At 41.7% G+C, this 23,763-nt stretch overlaps 1 protein-coding gene across 10 annotated transcripts in view; it reads right to left on the bottom strand.

Moving 5' to 3' along the window:
• Window positions 1-7,278: 7,278 nt before the first annotated feature.
• Window positions 7,279-23,763, bottom strand: part of PHF20 (PHD finger protein 20) — a 78,241-nt gene continuing 61,756 nt past the window's right edge. For all 10 annotated transcript variants that reach the window (XM_014260784.2, XM_014260785.2, XM_014260780.2 and 7 more), the window contains 5 exons: window positions 20,452-20,551; window positions 16,303-16,498; window positions 13,496-13,895; window positions 11,541-11,724; window positions 7,279-9,994 (listed from right to left, as the gene is read on the bottom strand). In XM_014260784.2, coding sequence (XP_014116259.2) covers window positions 9,852-9,994; window positions 11,541-11,724; window positions 13,496-13,895; window positions 16,303-16,498; window positions 20,452-20,551 — 1,023 coding nt within the window. In that variant the 3' untranslated portion in view covers window positions 7,279-9,851. The remainder of the gene's footprint in view (window positions 9,995-11,540; window positions 11,725-13,495; window positions 13,896-16,302; window positions 16,499-20,451; window positions 20,552-23,763) is intronic.

Here is a 23,763-nt window from a genome sequence, read left to right as displayed (position 1 = left end):
GTCTGTGCCAGAAATAAATTATTCAGAGAAGTAGAATGCAAATACTCATGTACAACCCTGATCCCAGGTACACCGCAGGGCTAAGGGGCCTGAACAGCAGCAGAAAGGCCTCAGAACAGCCACACTTCCAAGCCTCTGCTTTCAACAGGCTCTTATCAGCAAAGCTAGACCTTCCTCTGCAGCCAGAGGTGGTGCAGAAGCAATTTTGCTACTTGGCACTATCCCATTCTTCCTTCCCTCTCTGCACCCTGAGGCCAGTGAAGCAAGACCTCTAAGCCAAAAGGTGCAGGTCTCCTGCTTGGATATGCTCCAATTCCTTCCTCATTTTCCTGACTGATGAGCTCAATCTTGCAACCTACTGTTATAAATGCAAAGGCAAATTTAGGTTAAATAAAAGAACAGTTTATTATAAAACAATTTTTATAATAAAAATAAACAACGAGGAAAAACCACAATAAAATAAACAGCGCAGCGCTGGGTGGACAGGGGTCTATACCCAAAGGTATAGGTGTTCCCAAATCCACAAAGGAGGGTAGACTGTCCGGGGTTTTTATAGGGATTTTGTGTCCTGAGGCCAAAACTCTGAGCAGTTACTGTTCAACAAAGAGTTTAGATGGCTGGTTGAATGAATTTCCTGGAACCGTGGAACTGAATCAATAGACGACTGGGCAGAGTCCTCTCGTATGTAAAAGTTCTGAGTGCTTCTTGATTGTATCTTCGGTTTGGGCTCTCAGAGTGAAGTATCCAAGTCCGGTGTGGAGTCGACAGATATCTCGGCCTGGCTCCTTTCTTTGTTTGGCTTAACCTGCTTTTTCTTTCAGGCTGATGAACGTCGCCTAGGGTCGTTACCACCTGAATGGGTAGTTACTGCTGGGTTTGGGGAAATTCTTCGGCCACACTATATTTTATATACTTTTTACATTGTTACAAATCTAGTTATATACTTATTTATTCTTTCACGAATTTTTATCCAAGGTTACATTTATCACAGTACTGAAACAGAGAAATTAAGAATTAGGAAAATTAGGAAATTCAGAATTAGGAATCAAGCATCAAGAAATGCTTTGACTAAAAGGGGGGTGGGGTAGGGCCTGATAAAACTGTAGGAAATGCTTACTGTTCCCACAAGAACAGGGACAGAGCAAGGCTACAAGGTAAGATAAAGAGCTAGAATGTGCAAACAGGATGCAAGGACAAAGGCACTCTTAAAAACGAGATTCACTTAATAAATTATAAAAAGAATTTAATATAAATAAAAGACAATTAGGAGACATAAGAAATAAAGCAAAGGGTTAAAACGGCCGGGTGCCTTGGCGCGCTGCCAAGAGCACACCTGGTATCCCAGGGATCTCCTTTTTATCCCCTCCTTGCTGTGAGGGGTTAATGCATATTCAAGCATGTCCCCTCCCTGGTTCCGCCTTCTTGGATCATGCTTTTCACAGTTTTATTTTCTGCTGGTCAGCATATATTTTTTGCTGGTCATCATTATTCTTGCTGGTCAGCATTTTTCTGGAGTTTGGTTTCCTTTCTTTTTGCAAATGGTCAGGGCAGATAACAGTCCGGGGCCATCATCCTTTCCCTGAGGACAGCTGGGCTTCATATCTTCCGCTGATAACAGTTTGGCCTCTATTGTTCTCTTGATAAGAGTTTGGGCCCCACTGTCCTTGCCCTCTGGGGTTTCCTTGCCTTGTACCTAGGAAATTCTTTTAAGCTTAAGACTTGTTAGCAAGAAAAAAGTACATACATAGCTAAAAAGTATTTAACATATAATATTCATCTGCGAAAGCCAATATCACAATACAAATTTATAACAGCACTACAGGATAAGGGGGTTCTTTGGACCCCTAAGCAGGCAGATATTGTATCAAAATCAGAAAGATGGTTAAAGGACTAAAAGGAGCATGTGCAAGGTGAAAAGTTCAACTGAGAGGAAGACTGCTGACTTCAGCCCCAGATGACCGCCAGAGTGACCAACAACGAACAGTTCCCAGTTGCAAAGAGGCATGGAGCTAATTTTAATATGAAGCAGGAGCAGGTGGCGTTAAGAAATGAATATGTATTAGGTGCTTTGTGTAGCCCTAGTTTGTAGAGAATAAAAAGAGAGGGGCAAGTCTCCAAAGGGGTGCATGTTTTTGGAGGAGATATCCTGTTGCATTCTGAAGCAGCAGGATCAGGTACAGGAAGGCTACAGCGACCAGCGACCATCATGAGACTCCAGCGAGATGGGCTTCTGCCCAGAAAACCATTTATTCAGCACACGAACAAACTCAAATCCAGAGACAGAGAGCCTCGAACAGAGGCAGGGTGATGGGTTTTGAGGGACAGAACCAGAGTGGAATTTAAGGTCAAGGACCACTAGGAACACAGCAAGGGAGAAAGCCCAGGGGCTCAAATGCAATCAGAACACTCTGGGCTGATGCCCCACGAGGTCTGGGGTAGGGTAACTCTTCCCAGGCTCACAGGGCACATCCCCTGAGACAGAGGAATGGAATTCACTCTTTCCGGCTTTAAAGCCACACCTCTCAGTTTAACAATGCTTATCTGAAACTAAATCTTTGCCTCCCTGGGCGGGTGGCACCTTACAAACTGCCCCTTTTTAAAATTAAATTTTTATTAGAAGCTTAGAATGTTTCCAAAACTTACACCATAGAAAACCCAAATCCCCCACAAAGCACCCATCTTGCTTTGTGGGACACCAAAAACACTAGCACCCAACAACAAAGTACATTAGGCAAACAAGCACAAAGAAATTAGTAAAAAACACTTAGATCTCAGACAACAGCTGGGCAAATTAAGCAGCGGTGATAATTAATAAAAACATAAATGATTTTTAGTTCAGTCTCTTCTAGCTCTTGATTTTCTTTTAGGAAGGGTGCAGTTCGTTGATCTCCTCTTACGAGGGGCAGAGTTTTTAGTGTTCAACCTCGGCTCCTGTTCTGAATATACAGGTGTCGGCGCTTTAGGGGGTGATGATCCCGGAGGGGCTGTTACCCACGATGGAAACGGCACAGCCCCCAGGGGTGGAGCTGCTGGAGAAAGGGGTGGGACCAGAGGAGGAGCGAGTTACTGGGGGGAAGAGAAGGCTTAAGGACCAGAAAAGAAGGAGAAAGGCAGGAAAAAGGGATCTCAGAGAGCATTGCCAGTGTCATCTTGGGAAGGGGGGAGGGTCCAGGACAGCATGACATTTTCATTTTCCCAGACAGGGAATGGGGAATATGGAAAGACAGGGGGTGAAGGAGGACACGGAACGGCGGGCAGACGGCAGCAGACCCGCAGCACTCTGGATGTTCTCTGCTCCTTGCCTGCCTTCAGGAAAACAGGGGATGGGACGGCAGAAAGACACCGGGGTGACGGGGAGTCGGCAGCAGCCCCGAGCCATCTTGGCTTTTTTCACCCTTTGTCCTGCCCTTAGGAACAGAGGAAAGGCAAAGATACAAGGAGGTATACACCAAAAAAAAATGAGGGACTTCACAGAAGCCAAAAACAGTCCACAGAAAGAGCCATACCGTCCATAATCGTCCATAATGTTAATATTGTCCATAAAGGTCCTTCCCATGTATATAAAAAAAAACAAAACCGTCCATAATACATCTCATTGGGTGATGTAAGGTGTTTGTCCCAGCGTTCTGGTCTCTCAGCTCCCACACCTCTGTAAGCCCTCTTTTCCCCATGCCCTAGGCACTCTCAACTTGGCCCTTCTGCCAGGTTCTCTCGAGTCCTCCTCTCTAGGGCGGGGGTCTTGCCGGCTCTCAAGCCATTAGCTGGGAACTTACAGGGTGTCCATGCAGCCGGTCCTGCTGTTCTCCTGCTGCTTCACTGGATGCCATGCATTCTCTCACCATATGTTCCAGTCCGCAACCTCAGGATCTCGTCCAGGGAAGCCGCAGGATTCTGGGGACCAGCATCAAACACCAACCGAGATGGGCTCCCATTCATGAAACCACTTATTCAGCATGGGAACAAAGTCAGGTTCAGAACAGAGAGCTCCCAACAGAGGCACAGCAGGGGTTTTTGAGGGACAGAACTTTTGAGGGTCTCCACCCTTGAGGGTGGAGTTCAATGTCAGGGACCAGTAGAAGCAAACCAAGGGAGAACCCCCCAGGGACTCAAACCCAATCAGAACTCCTGGGCCACCCTTCACAAGGGGTTTGGGGTGGGACAATGTAACTCTTTGTCTTCCTCGAGGCACGTCGCCACAGCAGGAGTAAAAGAAACTCTTCAATATCATCTTTCAAGTGTTAGAGAATCAAGCATTACTTTATTCCACACAGGATGTGCAGTAGAAGTCATTCCAGCTCACCTATTTCTTTGCCAGACTTTTCACATATTTATACATTTAAAACCCAAAGAAATTCTCATTCATTGGTTCTACATTATACAGTTCTCAGTACTCAATCTGCTATTGGATCATTTGACCTTTGATGCTAATTTGGTCCTCATTCTTTGGCTCTTTTATTAATCTTTCCCAGGACCAGATGACACCAATGAAGGCATATTTGTTAATGTCCGTTTAGCTTTTCTGTATCTTCTCAACATTCCTGTAGATGTTGATTTTTGTTGATTGAAGCCAATCAGGCCTCACCGAGCAAAATTCAAACCCCAGTGAATAAAGTCCGTTGAAGAGAAACCTCAATTCCACACTCACCCTTTCCCCCCCTCTGGCAAAGGCAAACAAACACATGACTAAAGTGTTTCTAAAATTTTAAGTTACATCATTTCCAACAGCATGAAACCACAAAAATACCCAAGGACATGTATAAGGAAAGAGAGAGAAAAAGGAGGGAGGAAGGGAGAGAGAGAGAGAGAGGGATGAAGAATGTGAAAATCTCACCACCCAGCTGGCCTTCGATGAGTCTTGACTGCTGCAGCTTAGTCCTTTGGTCAAAACGATGATCCATCGAGGGTGAGGGAAAGAAGCCCCTGGGTTAATGTACACTCAGGCCAGAAATGCCCCTGAAAGGTACCATGAGGTACCTCCCCTCATGTGGGGAGCTTTCAGTCCTCTGGTGAAAAGCATCAGAAATGAGTCTGTGAGCACTTTGGGAGTCCCTGAGGGTTTATGACACAAGGACATGACAGCTGCCTCTCAGACATTTGATCCAGGAATGCCCCATCAAACCTTCCCCTGACATGAGGCTCCATCCTGCCACAAGGTTTGTCTGTTACCTCACTCATAGCCTATCTCCAGCAAAGCACTTCAGTGCCTTTACAACTGAGGAATGCTTTGAGTCATTAACCCATAAAAGTCTAGTCTCTCACACTTAGTGATATCTGGATGTGCAACCTGGCCAGGCAAGACTATGCTCTGCCCCTCATCCCCATCAAACTAAACTGAGCATCTTTCCCTGCAGCAGCATTTGCTGGGATTCAAGGGATTTTGAGGAGCTGCAAAGCAGGCAAAGTGTCTTCGTCAGCTCAGAGCCTCTGTGCAAAGGACACGGCTGTACCTGGAGCCCAGACTCAGACCAAGATCCACCTAACCTTCACCCCAATAGACCCAAGGGCACAGAAACCATCAGTTCAGGAGTCGGTCCTTCCCTGGTGTCCATTGTCACATCTGTATTGAAGATCCAAGACTTACTCACCTAGTCACGTCTGGAAGCTCAGAATATATACATATATATATATACATATATATATATATATGTATTTAACCTGTCTGTTTCAACAGGACCTCGATATGGGTTACTCCCAGCAGGTATTACCCAGACAAGAGCTGTACAGTTTTTTCCCTTCACAAAAACTGCTGTGCAACCTGAAGGATTAGCACAAAGCTGTGAAACGCTGCTGAACAACTGCAATGGCCTGCAGTGCACCAGAACGCCATTGGGAAATCAGAACAAGGACCAACCACAAGCACTCCCACAGCTGGATGGAGCAGCAGGTGGCAGCAGTGTGGATGGTGCACTGGCCATCAGAATGAGCATGAACAGACCCACAGGCTGGACAAAAGACAACAGCAGATCCCGTAATTATAGATGATGTTTTGGTCAAATAACAAGAATATAGTGACTCTGCCCACATGAAGGCTGACAGCTGCCTAAGAGCTGCCTCCTTCTCTGAGTCTGCATCTACAGAAACCTTCAGATCAGGCAAGTAAATAAATCAGAGGGCATATCAAAACATGACAAGCCACAGCACACATCCCATTGAATTATTTCAAATTCAGACAACAACTTCAAAACCTGATTTTAGCATTTAAATGATCATCAAAGACCTGCATGATGACACAGAGCAATGAGACACGCTGGGATCTGCAATCAATGGCTCAAGTCTCTCCAGGCTTCCCATGCCAGGCTCCAGCAATAATGCAGCCTCCAGCCTTGAAATGCAGTTTCATAATAATTTTTTTTTTTTTTTTTTTTGAATGACATCATAAAGAAAAATTTGCTAGGACAAGGGAATACATCTGTGTGGTGGCTAACAGCTGGCCTGAAGGCCTCCCAGTTAGAAATAATCCTAATTTTATAATGGAAATATAATTTATTATGTAACTACCTTAATTACATAACTCGACCAGTATGGAGCGTTGGGGAGCAGGTAAAGCTGTTAGGGACACGGGCAGTTATTGGCTGGTTGGCCAGATGGCAACTGGTTCAGCCAGTCAGGACTCACTGTGCAGACCTCCAAAACTATATAAGGAGAATAGCACTCACTAAAGCTGGCTGCTGTCACATGAACCTTGGTGTGTTTTGTTGCCTGCCGGTCTCCAACAACACATGCGACAGAAGGGAACGCATCTGCTTTCCTTCCACTGGGGAAACTGAGAGGAAAGAAGATGGAACCTGAAAGCACATCAATGCCTGTCCCTTGCCTTCAGGCACCCTGGGCCAGGCACAATGCTCCTCTCCAGCCCTCCCCAGCTTCCTTCTCCCCCCATGCATTTTCTCTGTATGGATTGTTCAACTGCATCCAGAGCGCCTTGCTTCACACCATTGCTAATGCTGTGTTTCCTCTGCCTTAAGCTGCTGTGGCTGCCCCTGACAGGCTGCTTGTCCAAATGGAACAAAAATTAGGGTCAGATCACACATACTAGGTACTAATATATTAGACATATTAGGATTTTGGAACGTGAGTGCCTTATTAAACAGTATCCAACACACTATTAATGATATTTATGTACCAGATCTGGAAAACAATTTCCAGACTTTAGCAACAGTTAAGAGATGTATCTACCTGACAATCTACAGTACTTGCATTTCATAGCAATGTAAAGGAAAAAATTCCAGAATTATTTTATTGAGTTATCATTAATTGAAACAAAGACTTTACTAAGACTTAACCAACAAAAACCTATTTTTTTATTTATTCCAAACACCAAGATACAGAAGTTTTCAAGTTTTGCATATATTGCTCCAAAACAAAATTCTATGTACAGCCCCTTGGTTCTAATAGTGCATTAACAAACACATGTGTACCCACAGTGCAATGTTTGCTCAGTTCATCAAGTCTCCACGTTGCATTCACTTACCAGTGATTTAAGGAAACAAAAAAGTGACCCGTCAGTCTGAACAGCTGGTCCAGACTAAAAATAACCATGAGGAAACTTGCAAAAAAAGGGACAGAAATGAATCCAGGCAGAGCACAATGAAGAATCTTCCCTGAACACATAAAATACTACTCTATTTTAAATAAATATTTTCAGTCTTTATCTGCAAGGGCTTCCCCAGCACTACTAAAGGGACTGTATATTGGGGATGCAAGTCTTCAGGATCTGCAACTTCATCTACCCATGGGAACTGCCTTTTCTTCCAAACCTCCAGTACTGCCCTGAGGAAAAATAAACTGACAAGTGAAAACACACAATGAGCATACAAAAGCCATTGCTTGGGAAGAAATCCCCTTCTGAAGCAATAAGCCTGTTCAGGGACTGAGTGCTTAAATGCCCTCAGACTGGGAGCACAAGCAAGCTGTTCCCATGCAGCCATATACTGCTTTACAGACTATAACCAGGGTCCAGGTTTCTGGTCCGTTTCACCTGAAAATCACCAGTTGCCTGGGGGCTCCTCTGATGCTGTTCTGGCTGTCTGGTCACCATCACCTCCTCTAGAGCTACACATGCTCAGGTACCTGACAGGAATGAGCCAAGGTATAAGAACTGGACTCACCTTCAGAGAGCCAAGTGATACTTGAAATACCATATAAGTTTTATTCCAATTGTGTTACAGAAAAGTAAGTTTACTTTTCTGCTGTATGTACATTGTATTCACTAAATACCAACTTTTTATTATAAAACTGTGAGACAAATTATTCCCTGAACTGAATCTTGATATAGAAGTCTTAGTTACTACCTAGAGCATCCTAACTATTTTGTTTTCTGAACGAAATAAAATATTCACCATGTAAAGACTGTAACTCCTACAACAGTATTGGATATTTCAAGTTTTCATTATTCTTTGCCTGTGAATAAACACATTACAGATATATATTCCAAATTAATAATTTGTACAGGCATGGGCCTTTCCATTACAATTCTGTTTTAATGTTACCCTTTGGTAGTACCATTGCACACAATAAAATAAGGGTAACAGCTTTTTAGGATGCCCTCTCACTGCAAAACCAGCTCACTATGTTCCACAGGGAACTGAACTCAGCAATATCTGTGAAGGAAAACTAAAGTTGCAGCCATTATTTCAGGAGTGGTGATCTGCAGCTCCAAGACTCTGAACCTCTCAAATGCTCACAATGTTCCAAAGATTCTGTATAACATGACTGAACACCAGCAGCTTTGTCACTTTGCTATTACAAAGTACATAGAAACCAAAATCTAAAACTTAAGGTATAAAAAGGGACTTTGTGAACACAGACCATTAAAGATAATAACCCACTCACTGTATGCAAGGACAGCACCTCATGCATAGATCTTGAGGCTTTATTTACACAAAAACTGATTCCCAAAACCACACATTCATAGCAAGTCTTTACAATGAACACATCCAGAGTATTGAAAAAAATCTACATTTCCAAATATAACCGGAATGGCAATTATTAACAAATGGGTAGAAAATACATCACATCTATGAAAGACCATGCTGCAGTCTGAACTCTAAGTGTGGCTCCAGTCCTGTCCTGGTGACATTCTGTACTACTGCAAGGAGGGTATCCCACCCAACTGCTGCAGGAGGCACAGGATGGCCAGATTTAAGAGCTCAAGAATGCACATAAACACCATGTTCATGGACTTCCCAGTACCAAGTCATGTGACAATGACAGGATAAATATGGAAAACAATCATTTATTCTGAAAATAAGTGCAATCCACCTGTGACCTCCTGCTACATTATTTACTGTAACAGAAGTGTGGGTCAGGCCACTGTTACTTGAAAACCTCCACATAACATTTTATAGTCAAGAGCTGGACATTCATACTTACTAAGTCTGAAACTGTTATAACATCTCCTAATGATTAAATACTGAGTGCTAGTATGCATAAACCAGAAGAAATAAAACATGGCATGAGTCATTTAAATTATGCAAAGTTATTTACAACCCCTGGCAACCAAATTTTTTTGGCTCTTAGAACTGTTCTTCAGTGGCACAATTTTTAGTCAATTTAATGATGAAAAATTCTACCATTCTGATGAGCAACTTGTAAGGAGTGAAAATTGAGTGTAACTAATCAACCAACAGGCAACCTCTGGAGACTAGAGTATGACCTTTTCCACAGCATTGTAATTGTCTAATAGACCTGAAATAACCGTTTTGCTCTTCTTTGAACAACACTTCTTCACAAGTCCCTGAAGTCAATCTGCATCCCATGCAACCAGCATGCTAATTTCATTTACAGATTCAGAGCTGCTCCCATCAGACACTCCAGCTTTGCACACAGTCACTGCCCAGTGTTCTCCAGCCTCACGTGGAGCAGCACAGTGCAATCTGCTGCACTTTGCCCAAGTCTGTTATCAGCTGCTTTATGCAATGTTTGAGCTGGGGGAGTCGAGCCAGTGGTTCTGGGGGTTGCAGCTCTCCTGTGTAATCCAGCCAACTCTCCAGAACTGCAAAGAAAACAAAAACTGTCACTCAGTTGAGTGCCACTGTCATTAAGAACTTGTAGTTCTCAGCAAACAGCTCATCTGAAGTCACAAAACAAGAATTCTTTAAATCTTTTGTAAATCTTGAGAAAGAAGTGGGTAATATTTTTAACACTGTTATTTGAGAAATCACAGAACTGAACACCTCACACAAGTTGCAAGTAACTTTTGATACATAACCAAATAATTCACATGGGGATGGGGGGAGAAGATGCTGTTCCTAGGAAAAAGCAGGAAAGGAAAACTCTGGACAAGACATTGTGAAATCTCATGCTAAACTTCTTCTGATCTGTGTCAATTCCAGGGCAAGGACACAGTGGTACAGGGAGTTTATGCCATCGAGGATGGGACTACCAGAATGAAAGAAATCTGTCATCAATATGGTATACAACTGACCAAGGCAGAACTGGGTAACACAAAATGGGGATGAAGATCAAAAGCATGAGCCAGTAGAGTGCTGCACAAAGAAAATGAACTCTTGCTTTAAAAAGCTTCTCAGTAGGAAACAAGGAGCAGAAGACAAGTGACAGTGTAACACACCCACAAGGAAGGTGGTCAGGCTGGATTATGATGACTTCTGGGGATGTTGCCAGTATTGCAGATGAAGACTGAAGCCTTGAAGACAGAATAAATACACCTCTACCAAGAGCAGCCACTGCCACCAACCAGATCAACAGGTGAACTTTACCCATGGGCAGCACCTGCTGCAGAACCAGCAGCATCACTCACTACTGACAAATACCGCCTTGAATTAAGCAAGTTCCTACTCCAAGCAGCAACAAACTGCACAGACCCATGCTCCACAGCAGGTACAAAAAGTCTAACTTTTGGGAACCAGAGTTTCTTTAGGCAGTACAGCCCTGACTGATCTTCACTACATGAAACAGCCCTTTAGCTGTCCAACTTTTCAGTACCTTACAAAGAGAGGACTCGTACTTGCGCAGAAGTTGGATTCCCCTGCAAGTAAAGCTGCTGTTGTAACCACTACACAACCAGTGGTCAGACTTAACGAAGTAAAGAAGAACTATCCTGAATCATTTAATGCAACACGAAGGGCTTATAAGTTTTTCCATTACTATGAAAATCTTAAAAAGACATTTAAATGAAGAATTTAGAAGAGAGAGGAAAGGATAAGAGCCTTGTGCACTGAAGAGGCCACCCAGAACGGGCTAACATAGCCAGTGAGGCCCGGAAGAACCGAGAAATGCAGACATAGAGAAGAGTTTTGGAAAATTACAAAAACCTAAACCCAAAAAGACACAAAGACGTTCCAGTACAACATCTGATGCAAGTATTTAGAGACAGCCTAATTAGAACTTGTTCTGTGAAATTCTGCTCTTTGTTTTAAAATCCACACCCCACATCAGCAGTATGTCTTGGGAGATATGATAATGGAACATTCATCTCTTTGTAGGTCTGAAGAAGTAAAATTCTGGTTTTGAACATGTTTTGAACCAGTAATTCAGTTAAAAAAAAAGTTATTTTTTTAAACTAGAATAACACTACTTACCATCTAGCTCCTTCTCAATGAAATCCATTCTGTGTATGACTTCATCTTGCAGAGATTCCACGTGAGCTAAAAGATTGAGCTGCCACTGCAGCTGTGAGTTCATAACTCCTTCTTTGTCTTTTTCCAGCAATTTCATTTCAATAGCTTCCTCTGGAGAGACTTTCTTAGAGACAGACTCTTTCACCTAGCAGAAATATGCATATTAAATATTTCTTACAGTGAAACAGAACTGGGAAGCTGAACTGCCTGAGTCCTCCCAGTCCCCCCCAATTGCTCAAGTCATCCTAGGCCAGTGAGTGGGAGAGACACAGACCATATACAGATACTAAACTGGTTTGAGCATGAAGATCTAAATATAAACATATTTTCATAGGTATTTTGCTAAAAGCTTTTGGACTTCACAAGCATCTGGTTTTCTGAAGATAACATATACATGCCACTTTTCATCTGTAAGACCCAGCACTGAATTTGTGCATCTCAGGGAATGCTGAAGCTGTTTTTCACCTGACAATAATCAACTAAAGAGCAAACAATTCAGGAATGAAAAGGGATTTTTCCTTAAGGAATCTAAATTCTACTAAAACTTTCACTGAACCATCTCCAAACAAACATTACTACTCCTTACAGAACTTGACTACAACATCAGTAGTGTTCATTCTACTCCCCTACTTTTCTAATTCCTCTGCTGAAATATGAGCCTTTAGAAAAAGGCTCTTTTAGATTGAAGAACTAAAATATTTTCCTTTCTAGAAAACATAACACAATCTCAACAGACTGACAGAGAAGTTAAAAACAGCAAATTACAACTTACATATGGATGAAGTAAGAGCTATACCTTTATCTGAAAAAAAGGGAGCTCAGTATTTAACGGAATCGTAAAATTATACAATTGTCTGGGTTGGAAAAGGCCTTTAAAACACCTGCCATGGGCAGGGACACCTCCCACTATCCCAAGTTGCCCCAAGCCCTGTCCAACCTGGCCTTGAACACGTCCAGGGATGAGGCAACCACAGCTTCTTGGGTAACCTGTGCCAGGGCCTCACCACCCTCACAGGGAAGAATTTCTTCCTAATACCCCATCTAAAATCTAGACTTCTTCATCTTAAGGCCATTGCCCCTTGTCCTGTCACTCCATCCCTTTTCCAAAGTCCCTCTCCAGCTCTCCTGGAACCCCTTTAAGCACTGGAAGGGGCTCTCAGGTCTCCCTGGATCCTTCTCCAGATGAACACTCACAGCTCTCCTAGCCTGGCTCTAGAGCAGAGAGGTTTCATTCATTTCCCAGAGGGTTTTCAACATTTTTCAGCCCACATTTAATAGGAAATAGTACTAGCTAATAGAAGCAAAAATTTTGCATTGGGGAGTAGAAAGGCCTCTACTACGCTGACAGAGCTGACAATGAGAATCAAGCATTGAAAAGCTAAACTTGAAGTGCTCCAGTAGGAAGAATATACAGGACTATTCCATGGTGATCAGTCTTAAAAAAATCACTTCAGCCCAATACCCTTTTTTTTCCATCTTGAACTGCTGCCTGATTTAGAACCTAAAATTAATTTAGCTATTAGAAGGAACATGGAAATCAAGATGGAAATAATTCGAAGTTGGCCTACCAGTGTATTTGGTAGTATTATACATGCTTGGCCTGTTCTCTCTCTTTGCTAGTGTTTATTTTTCATTTAAAACATGAAAGAAAGCAGCAATGAACTACCAGTGGACCATAATGCATGGTCCACACTTTTCAAATTACTTGAGGTCAAGAAGTCAACCTAGATTTTTAAATTATAAAATGAAGGAGTTGATCACATTTATCATTTTAGTTGTTACTGACAACTTAAATTTAACATTCTAACAGAAAAACAAAGACAAACAGACCAAAAAGTATTTAAAAAGGCTGAAGTTTGCAGGTTGTTAGGCAAACACATGCTCTTTGCCAGAGCGGGTTATTTTAATAAAAATACCTTTGAGTAACTGTGTTTGGATTCATTTTCAGTCTTGCATATTTCTTGGTCCAGATTCCAACCAAACCTCTCTGAGAGGGTATCATCCCCATTTTCTCTTATTCTATTTACTCCGTCATCCATGGCTGAACCTCTTGTTTCTACAACCAGCCTCTGCTCTATGGCAGGGTAGTAGGCCCGAGGCTTCTGGTAACAGTGTTCACTTGTAATGTAAGATTCCTCCACAGAAGGAATTGTTGAAGGTTTCTCAACTGTCCCATTCCAAGTTCTATAACTTGCTGTCTCCTCTTTGCAACAGTTTTCCTCAAAGTGAATGATGTGTCTTGTACGGATTTTTTCATCCACCGTGATGTGCTTCCATGGATGACACCAAAGCTTTAAGTCAGGGTGTTCTTTATTTCTGTTCAAACATAAAGAAGTAAACCACCCAATTTAAATGCCAAAGTGACTAAGCAAACTATCCTCTTACATAAATAAATTAAGAATAATTAAACAGTAAAAAAAGCCAAGCGTTTAGATTAATAGAAGACTTGAAGAACAAGCTGCAAATAGACACATACAACTCCTCACCAATGTTGGTCCTTCATGGAACATTTTGCTTCAATATTTGCAATTTATTAACAGTAGAAATTAATTTTAACTAGAATATTTTTAGTAAGGAATGGTAAAACAACATTGTAGCAGTGTTCCAACCTGTTCTTAGAAAAATTCTAATTTTAATTGTCTTCAAATTGACTAATCCACTATTTATTCCAGCAGAAGGGGCAACTACAGATATCATATTATTCCAGATATAACAAACAAAAGATTTCGAGTGAGCATTATAACCCATGTTCTTCCTTGTGTCAGGCATCAAAACGGCAGTAAAAGGAGAGCAAAGCAGAATACTATCTTCAAAGGGCTGGCAGCTCAGCTGCTACGGGCTGCAGGAACACAGCAGAGCAAATCCTGACTCTAAAGCACCTGCACTGGGCTAAACAGAAAGGGAGGGCTTCCCTCAAGCCCCCATCTCTGCTTCCCTGCAAAAGTGGATTGACTTATTCTATTCAGCTGATCCATCTATTCTGGCTGTTCACCAAACCACCCAACAAAACATGACCACCTGACTTTGGTAGTAACTCCTTTCTAAGCCATTCCGCAGCAGCTCAGGTCTCTTCAATGTCTTTCAGAAGAAAACAGAGTGCATACAGCTGCCAAGGATGTGCTCAGACTATTTCATAGAAGCACCTTTGCCTCCAGTGCTGGCATAGTGTGGATGTATCTCCCTGGTGAACTATCCAGAAGGCATGCCTGGGAAAGTGAAAGCCAGGTGTTCATTTACCAAAGCTTTCTGCTTGAGCTCCACTCTGCTACACCTAAAGAAACTACAGTTTGCTCAGAACAGAGCAAGGGATAATTTTACAAAAGACAGAAATTTCTTCTGAAAAATGATGCACCAGTTACCTCAGGATGAAAATTCAACTGCTAATACCCGAATAACCTTTTAACTCCTGCCTGCTGAAGGTTCACCCTTCCATGGCACTGCTGGGGTCATCACCTTGGGTCTTTTGCCACCTCCTTGAAACACTGAGCAACATTCTCCTAATCCTTTCAGGCACCTGTGAAATCATCCTCTATGTGTTGATCTGCATCAACAATATAATAATTACTCTAATTCAGCAATTTTTCAAATCTCTTTTGATTTATATCATGATAAAGAAAACAGATGCTGAAACTTTTAACCAGATGATCCAAACAGGACTGCCTGCACCTTACCTTTAATTAAGCTAGGCCATCACACTGACTTTAGCATGGGAGAGAAAAGGAACAAAACCTGCAGCAACAATCACACACATGCCCAGTGCTCCCTACCTCAGTACTGTCTAAATCTCAATTCACAACTGGAAAGCTTGAAACTCAAGTGTCACTCTTTAACAAAAGGCCCATGAAGTGGCCTTACAGTATTTATGTTTCTCCAAAAAGGAAAGAGATTACTTACAGACCTAACTAAAGGATCCCAAAATGGAAAAGCAAAACCCTATGTTAAAATGGCTACTCACATGCTTTAAGAGGTCAGTGGACCTCCTCCATCACCACAGATTAGGGGAAAGGGTCTAAAGAATGCCAAAAGCACTTTGTTTTCGAATAGCTGCTGCTGTGCAATTTATCAACTAATAAATTACAATTACGGAATTCAATAAATTTAAATAAATTTGAAACTGCTGGATTTGAGTTTAAAAAAAATAAATTCAGTGATCAGAACCCAAGGATGACTTTAAATAGGAAAATACACATTGAAAAGCAATACAAAGTTGACTAGATAGAAAAAAACCTTTTATATAATTAATTATATTATTTTCTGTATATACAGCTAAAATGACCTTTGTTCAGAAATGAAGTGCTTCAGGTTGCTGAGGGTGCTACCACTCTCCCACTGCACCAGAACAACATACTGTACCAAACAAAAATATTTGTTTCCTCTTGGACAAGTTATGACCAGATTTCCTGTAATGGAGAAAGCAAGTGCTGCAAAAATGGTGCAATGGGTTATAAGTCTATCCTGTTCTTACTTAAAATCTATGTGGGTGATTCAGTAAAATCTGTCATTATTAGTTTTATTAGTTTAAACCTTTCTATACATATTGTCCATTTACACACAACCCACTTAAACAGTTTTCAAGCAGCCAAGTCCTTTCCCAAGATCACATCAGCAATTCAATGTTACAAATTCACAGAGCACAAATGCAAGTCTGCATTTCTGGTTATTTTTATACTTGCAGTCTAATTCCCGAGGAGAACATGCTGGCTGGTACTGAAATACTGCTTACTGTAATATGCTCATCTTCAGCTGCAGCCCGTGCAGGACTTCGATCACTCGCTGTACATCACCAAGCAGCTGGTGAGTGGCCACTATCTTCTTGGCATTTTGGTGGGAATAATTTTCTTCCAAAAATGCTAAGCCATGCATGTGACCATTACTTAACCACTCCTTTTCATACCAGTACTTTAAGCTGGACCTCTGACCTAAAGTGACAGTAATGAGTGAATTAAAATGATGTGTTGACATTGCTGGTAATAATTCTGATTATCTCCAGGTACTGCAACAGCTTATTTGTTCTTATCAACAGAACCAATGAAGATCTTGTAACAGCAGACATAACCCTGAAGAAATGAAGAACTTGTAAAACAAGAAGCCAAAAACCTCTTCCCAACTGTAAAAGCATTCTGACACCAACTTCCACCAAAGGACATTCACAACAGGCAGTTAAGATGAGGCTAAGAAAGCTGTATTTTTAGCAGTATATCTATCACATTGTCTAGTATAACCATGGTTATGACAGAAATTACAGCCTGAATGGAGCTCTCCGCAGACAGACAAATGCAGAAAAAGGCAATCAGCCTCCCAGTGGTCTTGTTTTTAACATCAATATGTATTAGTACAGTTGTGCAAAAATGCATTTTGAAGGAATCAAGGATGAGGTTCTGACAGAAAACTTGCATAAGTAAAGCTTCTAATAATGATAATTCTGTCTTGACAGATATCAATATCAACTCTTGATACTGAATATCAGCAACAGCTGAAATGGTGTTGAATGTGATAAATGCATCAATAGAAGTAACTTAAACTGCCAAACAAACAGTATTACAAGGAAAGATGCTTGCTAAATTGCAAACACACACAAAAAACCTTAATGCTATATACCTAACAAAAGTTCCCACACATCCTGTAAAATGTACAGTTACTACAGATGTTCTCAGTGAACAGCTCAGCACCTGCAGAAACAATCACATCAGCCACTGCCTATGGACAGCCCAGGCAGCAAGCCCACAAAACCAGAGATAAAACTGGAGCACAGACTGAGAACTGTAACTGCAAAAAGGTCTTCAACATAAGCAGGTTAGTTAGTTAGAGGAGAAGTTTAAAAAAAAAAAAAGAAAAAGAAAAGAGAGTTACTAGGCAGCAGGGTAAGATTGAGGCTGGCACTACATAGCAATCCATGGGTATTAGGTGGCATCAGAAATCACTACAGGGTAAAAAGAATTCTGAAAGCTGTACCAGCTCAACCTTCCCGGCAGATACACTGTATCAAGAAGAAAGTTGAGCAGAATTTTTGTATGGTCAGAACCACATTGGAGACATTCCTGGCCACCTGCATTAGCCCTCCCTCATTAATTTCTGCATTAGAGAAGCTGACATCTGTGATGGAAAGTGGAGTTCAGTCCACAAGAATAAAATAGTGACTTTGAGAGCTTCGTGGTCACCTGAACAACTGAGGTTATGTGCACCCTGAGATAAAAAGTGCTCCCTTTTGAAAAATATAACCTTAAGACACCAGACTACAGCCACAAGCAATTGTGCTACATGATCATCTTGATCATGTTTAAACAAGAGTAAATGTTAACAAATCTCTTAAAAATCCCACCTGACTCAAAAAGACCTGAGTAAAACAGCAGTTAGTACAGCTTTTAGACAAAATTACACTTAATTTGCTTTTATTTCTAATAGAATGAGCGGTGCTGTTATAAGTTCCAGCAGTTTAGACTGGGGAAAACTCTTAATTAAGAGTTTGCTGAATAGCCATGCCCAGTTTTAAAAGGCACCTCTTTACAGATTCATACAGCCTATTAACTCACTTCAAGCCAAAAGGAGAGCCACTGAAAAGACATCTTTACAGTCAAAAAGTTGGACATATTTTCCTTTTTCAAGACAGAGGTAAAAATTAAGACCCCTCCAATGTGAATTTCAAATCTTCAAATAGTTAATGATGAACTAAACAAATGAAACTGTAATCAGATGCTGCACAAAAGCACTCACATTCAAGTGTGATGACACAACTTCAGTTGGTGTGTGCATTTCAGTTCCATTTAAAACTACATTCAACTGACATTAAACATAAGATCTTTAATAGAAGGTGAAAATCCTAGAAGCAAGATACTCTAAAAAACGTTAAATATATTGCTGTCTCTGTAGTAAAAGTTCAATATTTAGATGTAGAATGTCTTCACTGGGGGAGTACAAACAACAGCAGTAAACATATTACACAAATCTATGAGTTAAAGAACAAAAGAGTTGGCAGCTTTCAACAGTCAATAAGCCCTTAGATTACAATCCAAATACGTGTATAAACCAAAAAGGTCTTTTCATCAGGTGAACAGAGATCCATTTTCTTGCCATTTATAACCATAGACTCAAGCCCAAACCTCATCCATTTTCACTTTCAGCAAGGCTTTGTAATCCATACAGTAGAAAGTCAGAAAATATTCCCTTAAGTGTAACTTTACGTGCTGTGTAAGATGGACTAAGACATTTAAAACTATCTGCTAAGGAGGAGAGAACACACTGTTTAATCAACTCTGACTGTGTTACCCCAGGTAAATACCAATATATAGGTTATTGTAGGTGTGTTGCTTTTGCACCACCCGATTGGGGGGAGGGGGTGCTGCCACGGAGGTGGCTTCTGTGAGAAGCTGCTGGAAGTTTTCCACCATGTCCAGAAGAGCCAATCCCTGATGGCTCTGAAAATGGACATGCTGCTTGCAAAGGCTGGGTCAATGAGAGAGGTTGGTAATACCTCTGTGATAACAGATTTAAGAAGAAAATCAAAACAAAGGCACATAGTTTTTTCTTTTAGTTTGAGAAAGGATGAGGTGAGAACATGTGAGGGAAACAACATGGTGACACCAAGGTGAGTGGAGAAGGAGGGGGAAAGAGATGCTCCAGGCACCAGAGCCAAGATTCCTCTGCAGGCCATGGTGAGGGCCACGGTGAAGCAGGCTGTGCCCCTGCAGCCCATGGGGATCCACAGGGGATACAGAGATCCACCCTCAGTCAGTGGGGATACAGGGATCCAGATGCATAGATACACCCGCAGCCTATGGGGATCCACAGACCAGCAGGGAAGGTGCCCATGCTGGAGTGGGTGGATGCCTGGAGGAGGCTGTGATCCAGTGGGAGAGAGAACCCCTGCTTCCAGGCTGGAGCAGCCTGTCCTTGGAGGACTGCACTCCGTGGACAAGTGACCCACGCCATAGCAGTTTTGGGAAGAGTGCCCATGGGAAGGACTCACGTTGCAGCAGTTTTGGGCAGAGTGCTGCTTATCAGATTGCACCCAAGTCCAAGAGGTTTGCAGAGAAACCCGTGGGAGGGACCCCACAGTCTCACAGGGGAAGTACTCCTCTCCTTGAACAGTGGAAGAAAAACCTTGGGTGATGAACTGACCAAGACTCCCATGCCCTGTCTCCCTGCGCTGTTGGTAGGAAGGAGGGAGGGTTTGGGGAAGAAAAGGTGTTTTTTAGGGCTCATTTTATTTCTCATCATTCTCCTCTGATTTTGTTGGTAATAAACTCACTTTGTATCTCTAAGTTGAGCCTGTTTTGCCCTTAGAGTGTTTTCTCCCGGTCTCAGTTCATGAACCCTTCGTTAAATTTTCCTCTCCTCTGCCCAGCTGTAGCAGGGGGGGTGGGCAAGCAGCTTTCATGGGTGCCTGGTGTTTGGCCAGTGTCAAACCATGACAGCAGGTAATGCAGTCAAATGACAAGAGCCACTGCTGAGGAGAGCCAGGAGCCTTGTGCTGATTTTAAAGCACACATAAGCCTGATTTGCTGGGGGAGGCCTGCAGTCAAATACCGTAAGATGTGCTTGTGAGGAGTCTTTGCTTGAGCTTCCTGAGTGTTTTCTACACTCATTTGCCACAGTCAAATAGTACAATCCTTATTACAGCAAATATGTGACAGATGGTCATCACAGTGAAAACATTCTTTTCCATTCCCGTCCTTTTGTAATTCCACAATACTGAATCATGGACATTCACATAAATTAACTTTCTGAAACTGAAACTTACCTACTACAATGACAGACACAGGGGAAAAAATAGTGCAAATTTTCATTGAGATAGATATAGATACAGATTAGATATAGATAAACTAGCAGATTTACTACATATATAACAAGGGTCTGTAACCTTAAATTTCGGTACCTGGAGGATCTTGGCAAACATAGCAGGTATATTTCTCAGGTATATTATCTTCCAGTAAGCCCATACAGACTCCATGCTGCCAGCACAGACACTCTTCACACTGTTCAAAGTCAAGAAGTGCATATTAATAGAAATGAAGGCTATAGGAGCTCAATATCATCATGTCAATTAAGAAACTCAAGATCTACATATTTTAAGACAAAAAGGTTTATTAATACCCACACAACACCTTCCACTTACAAGCAAATATATTACAGAATCAGACTATAATAAAATGTGAGCCCTCCCCACACATTTTTCATGTATGTTTCTTTAGAATGAGAATTAAAAAGTGGAAGCAGAGATCCTGAAAGTTACAAAAATTGGAAATTAAAATCTTTCATGAGATGCATGTGTATGTAACCAGGACAGCTAACAGAGCAATCAAGCTTTTTTCACCACAACAGATAATTTTTTCTGAATTCAAAAGCCTCCCCCTCAAACAGGAAACCACATTCAATTATCAAATCCCAGAGATATTTATGTCACACAGGACTAGCTAGCATTATGCTTTACTGATTTTTGTATCTCTGACATTTTATCCATTTCAAAGGTAGCTCTAATACAAACCTGCAGTGCAGATGGAGTTGTATCAGCTTTTAAGAGCTTCCAACATCCTTCCAAGGCAGGACAATCATACTGGCAATGACTGAATATAATTTGTATCTCTTTAGCACAGTTACACTATTTAAAATGCAATCACTGCTCTTAGAGCCATGCTGTTCCAGAGCAGTGTTATAAATACATATTGTGATATTGGCATTTCACAAGTATTAAGATGAATATTATATGTATAATGTTATAATCGCTTTTATGTGAATGCAGTCTTTTTCTCCTGCTATTAGCTAGAATTCAGGCATAGGTCAGAAGAATTTTGGACGTTAGGTTCAGGTCCTGCCTGAGCAGGCAGGATAACCCCCAGTGAACAGATGAATGAGGCCCAGGCTACTCAACACCGCTATCAACACTTACCACCTATGGAAGATGGAGCCCAAGCCCAAATCAAAAGATAAGAAAGGAATTAAAACCACAAAGTCAAGAAACATGCATGCTCTAAAAAGGCGGATGCAAGGAGTGGCCATGAAAACATGAAAAACAGTTCCTGGAAAAGTTTGAATATGCATGAAAGTCCATGTAGCACAATACCATATAAAGGGTGTTTCCAAGACACCAGGTGTGCTCTTGGCAGAGAGCCAAGCACCTGGCAGTTTTAACCTTTTGCTTTATTGTCTTTGTCTCCTGTTGTCTTTTTGTTTATATTAAACCTTTTAAAATGTATCAGGAGAGTGAACCTCGTTTTTCACAAGCAGGAAAAAAAAATATTTACATTTTGTCATTTTCTCCTCCCATCAGTATTTTAATGAGACAAAATTTTGATTGTAGGCTACAGACCACTGAAACATGGAACAAAACCCCACATAAGAATATTAAGTCAGTTTTGATTGGAAACTGTGATATCAGAGCATAAACCAAAAGCAGAAATGTTGTCAGTGGTGCAGGACTACAATATGTGCTAAACCAAACCCTAACAAGCAACTGCAGGGAATCTCACATGTTGCTCGTCATTGACCTACAAAGATGCCAACCTGCTAAACATTTCATCTGTGTTCAACACCACTTTAATGCTCTTATCTCCTGCCCTTCCTCAAGCTAGGAGGAACAGAAAAGGACAACCAGACTTTGAATACTTCGCTGCATTAAATAAGTGGTCTAGGTGTGGCGGAAATAGAAGCTCTGGGAATTGAGAATGTAAAAGGTTAGGGAGAAACAGGTTTCTGAAGGATGGGATCACTAATGTTTTGCCTTCCAGTATGGGTCCTAAAGCAGTTAGGAGATGCTTTCAAAAAAGAGAGACAATCCTCCTTTCACAAATTAAAGCCAGAAAAATGTGAAAAATTTTAGCACAGAAATAGACTGTGCTAAAAATAAGAAGGGAGTTCCTAGATCTAGTTACACCTGCATCCCATAAATCATGCCATATTGCATAGGGCTACACTTAGTGATTTTCCAGGCAATTTTGCCCAGAACTCTAGTGAAGAGTCTGTCCTGGGTTACAAGTGGGGTTGTAACCATTCTACTCCCATCTATATTATTCCTGATGAACTGTTAACGGTGGGTCGTTTGCAAGAGCTGCCAGGTGCACACCCAACTCTCCAGGCTGCAAGTGAAAGAGGGAAATAAGGAAAAGAGGCAACCCCCTCCACCCCAATCCAGATACATCAGGCTAGTGTTTCTTTGTCTTCACAAACTGACTGAACAGTGGTAACTTACACCCAGCTTAAGGGGGTCATCTCTGGCAGTGGGCCATAACTGCTCAATGCCCCAGTGGGCAGCTGTAAAGACCTAGGCCATCAAGGACTCCCCAAAATATCCTATCACCTACAGGATTACATCATTCCATTGTGAAATTGCCCACCCTGGGGGAGGTACTGAGCATTCCTGCCTGTATCTGACCATAAATATTCTGTGTGCTTTGGGGATTTCGGACACCACGACTCCTGGACAGACCTAGAGGAGAACCCGTACTTTCAGGATCAGACCTTCCACAGGACCACTGCTCTCAACTTCAACCATCATTTCAACAGGACTGCTGTCACTGCTTTATGGGACTGAGACCACCATCCCGACCAACAGGGTACCAGGCTGTAGTCTTGACTCTGGGTCAGTTTTTGTGTATCACTGCATTTACTGTAATCTTCCTATTAAATTGTAACTTTGACCTGAAATCTGTCTCAAGGTATTTGTGGGGATTCATTTCTCCCGCTGGTTTAATTTCAAACCAGCACAAGCATCCCAACTTTTTAAAAATTTTACTCAACTGACACTTAAATATCCACCCCTCCAGGGCACAGGTCCATCCTTTAACCTACTGCACACTGTGGCTGCCAGGGTACAGGATACTGCTCTGGCACATGCTTCTGGGAAGCTAATCCCTGCCCAGGTGGGATTAGTAGAGAGGTTCAAAGCATGCCAAGCAGGAGATTTAGAAAAAAACAAACATACAGCATTGTGCAAAAAATATTTAAATTGAAATTTCAGTCACAAAATAAATAACCAAACCCAAAAGATGTTTTTAAAGCAGCTTTTCACCTTCCAGAACAAAAATATCCCAAGTCCATTTACATCCATCACCTCTGAGGCCATCAAATTCAGCCCCAGAACTTTCTGCATTATACACAAATTCCACCAATGTTTAGGTATAAAAACTAGAAAGAAGGGACAATGACAGTCTGTCTAGATTTCTTTGGGCCTCACCACAAAAACTGAGTGCTG

Source organism: Pseudopodoces humilis, chromosome 19, assembly GCF_049639895.1.
Source record: "Pseudopodoces humilis isolate 2021_Gansu_Grassland_sample_001 chromosome 19, ASM4963989v1, whole genome shotgun sequence".
NCBI classification, from domain to species: domain Eukaryota; kingdom Metazoa; phylum Chordata; class Aves; order Passeriformes; family Paridae; genus Pseudopodoces; species Pseudopodoces humilis.
The sequence above is the reverse complement of the archived record's forward strand: the minus strand, read 5'-3'. Positions and strand labels throughout refer to the sequence as shown.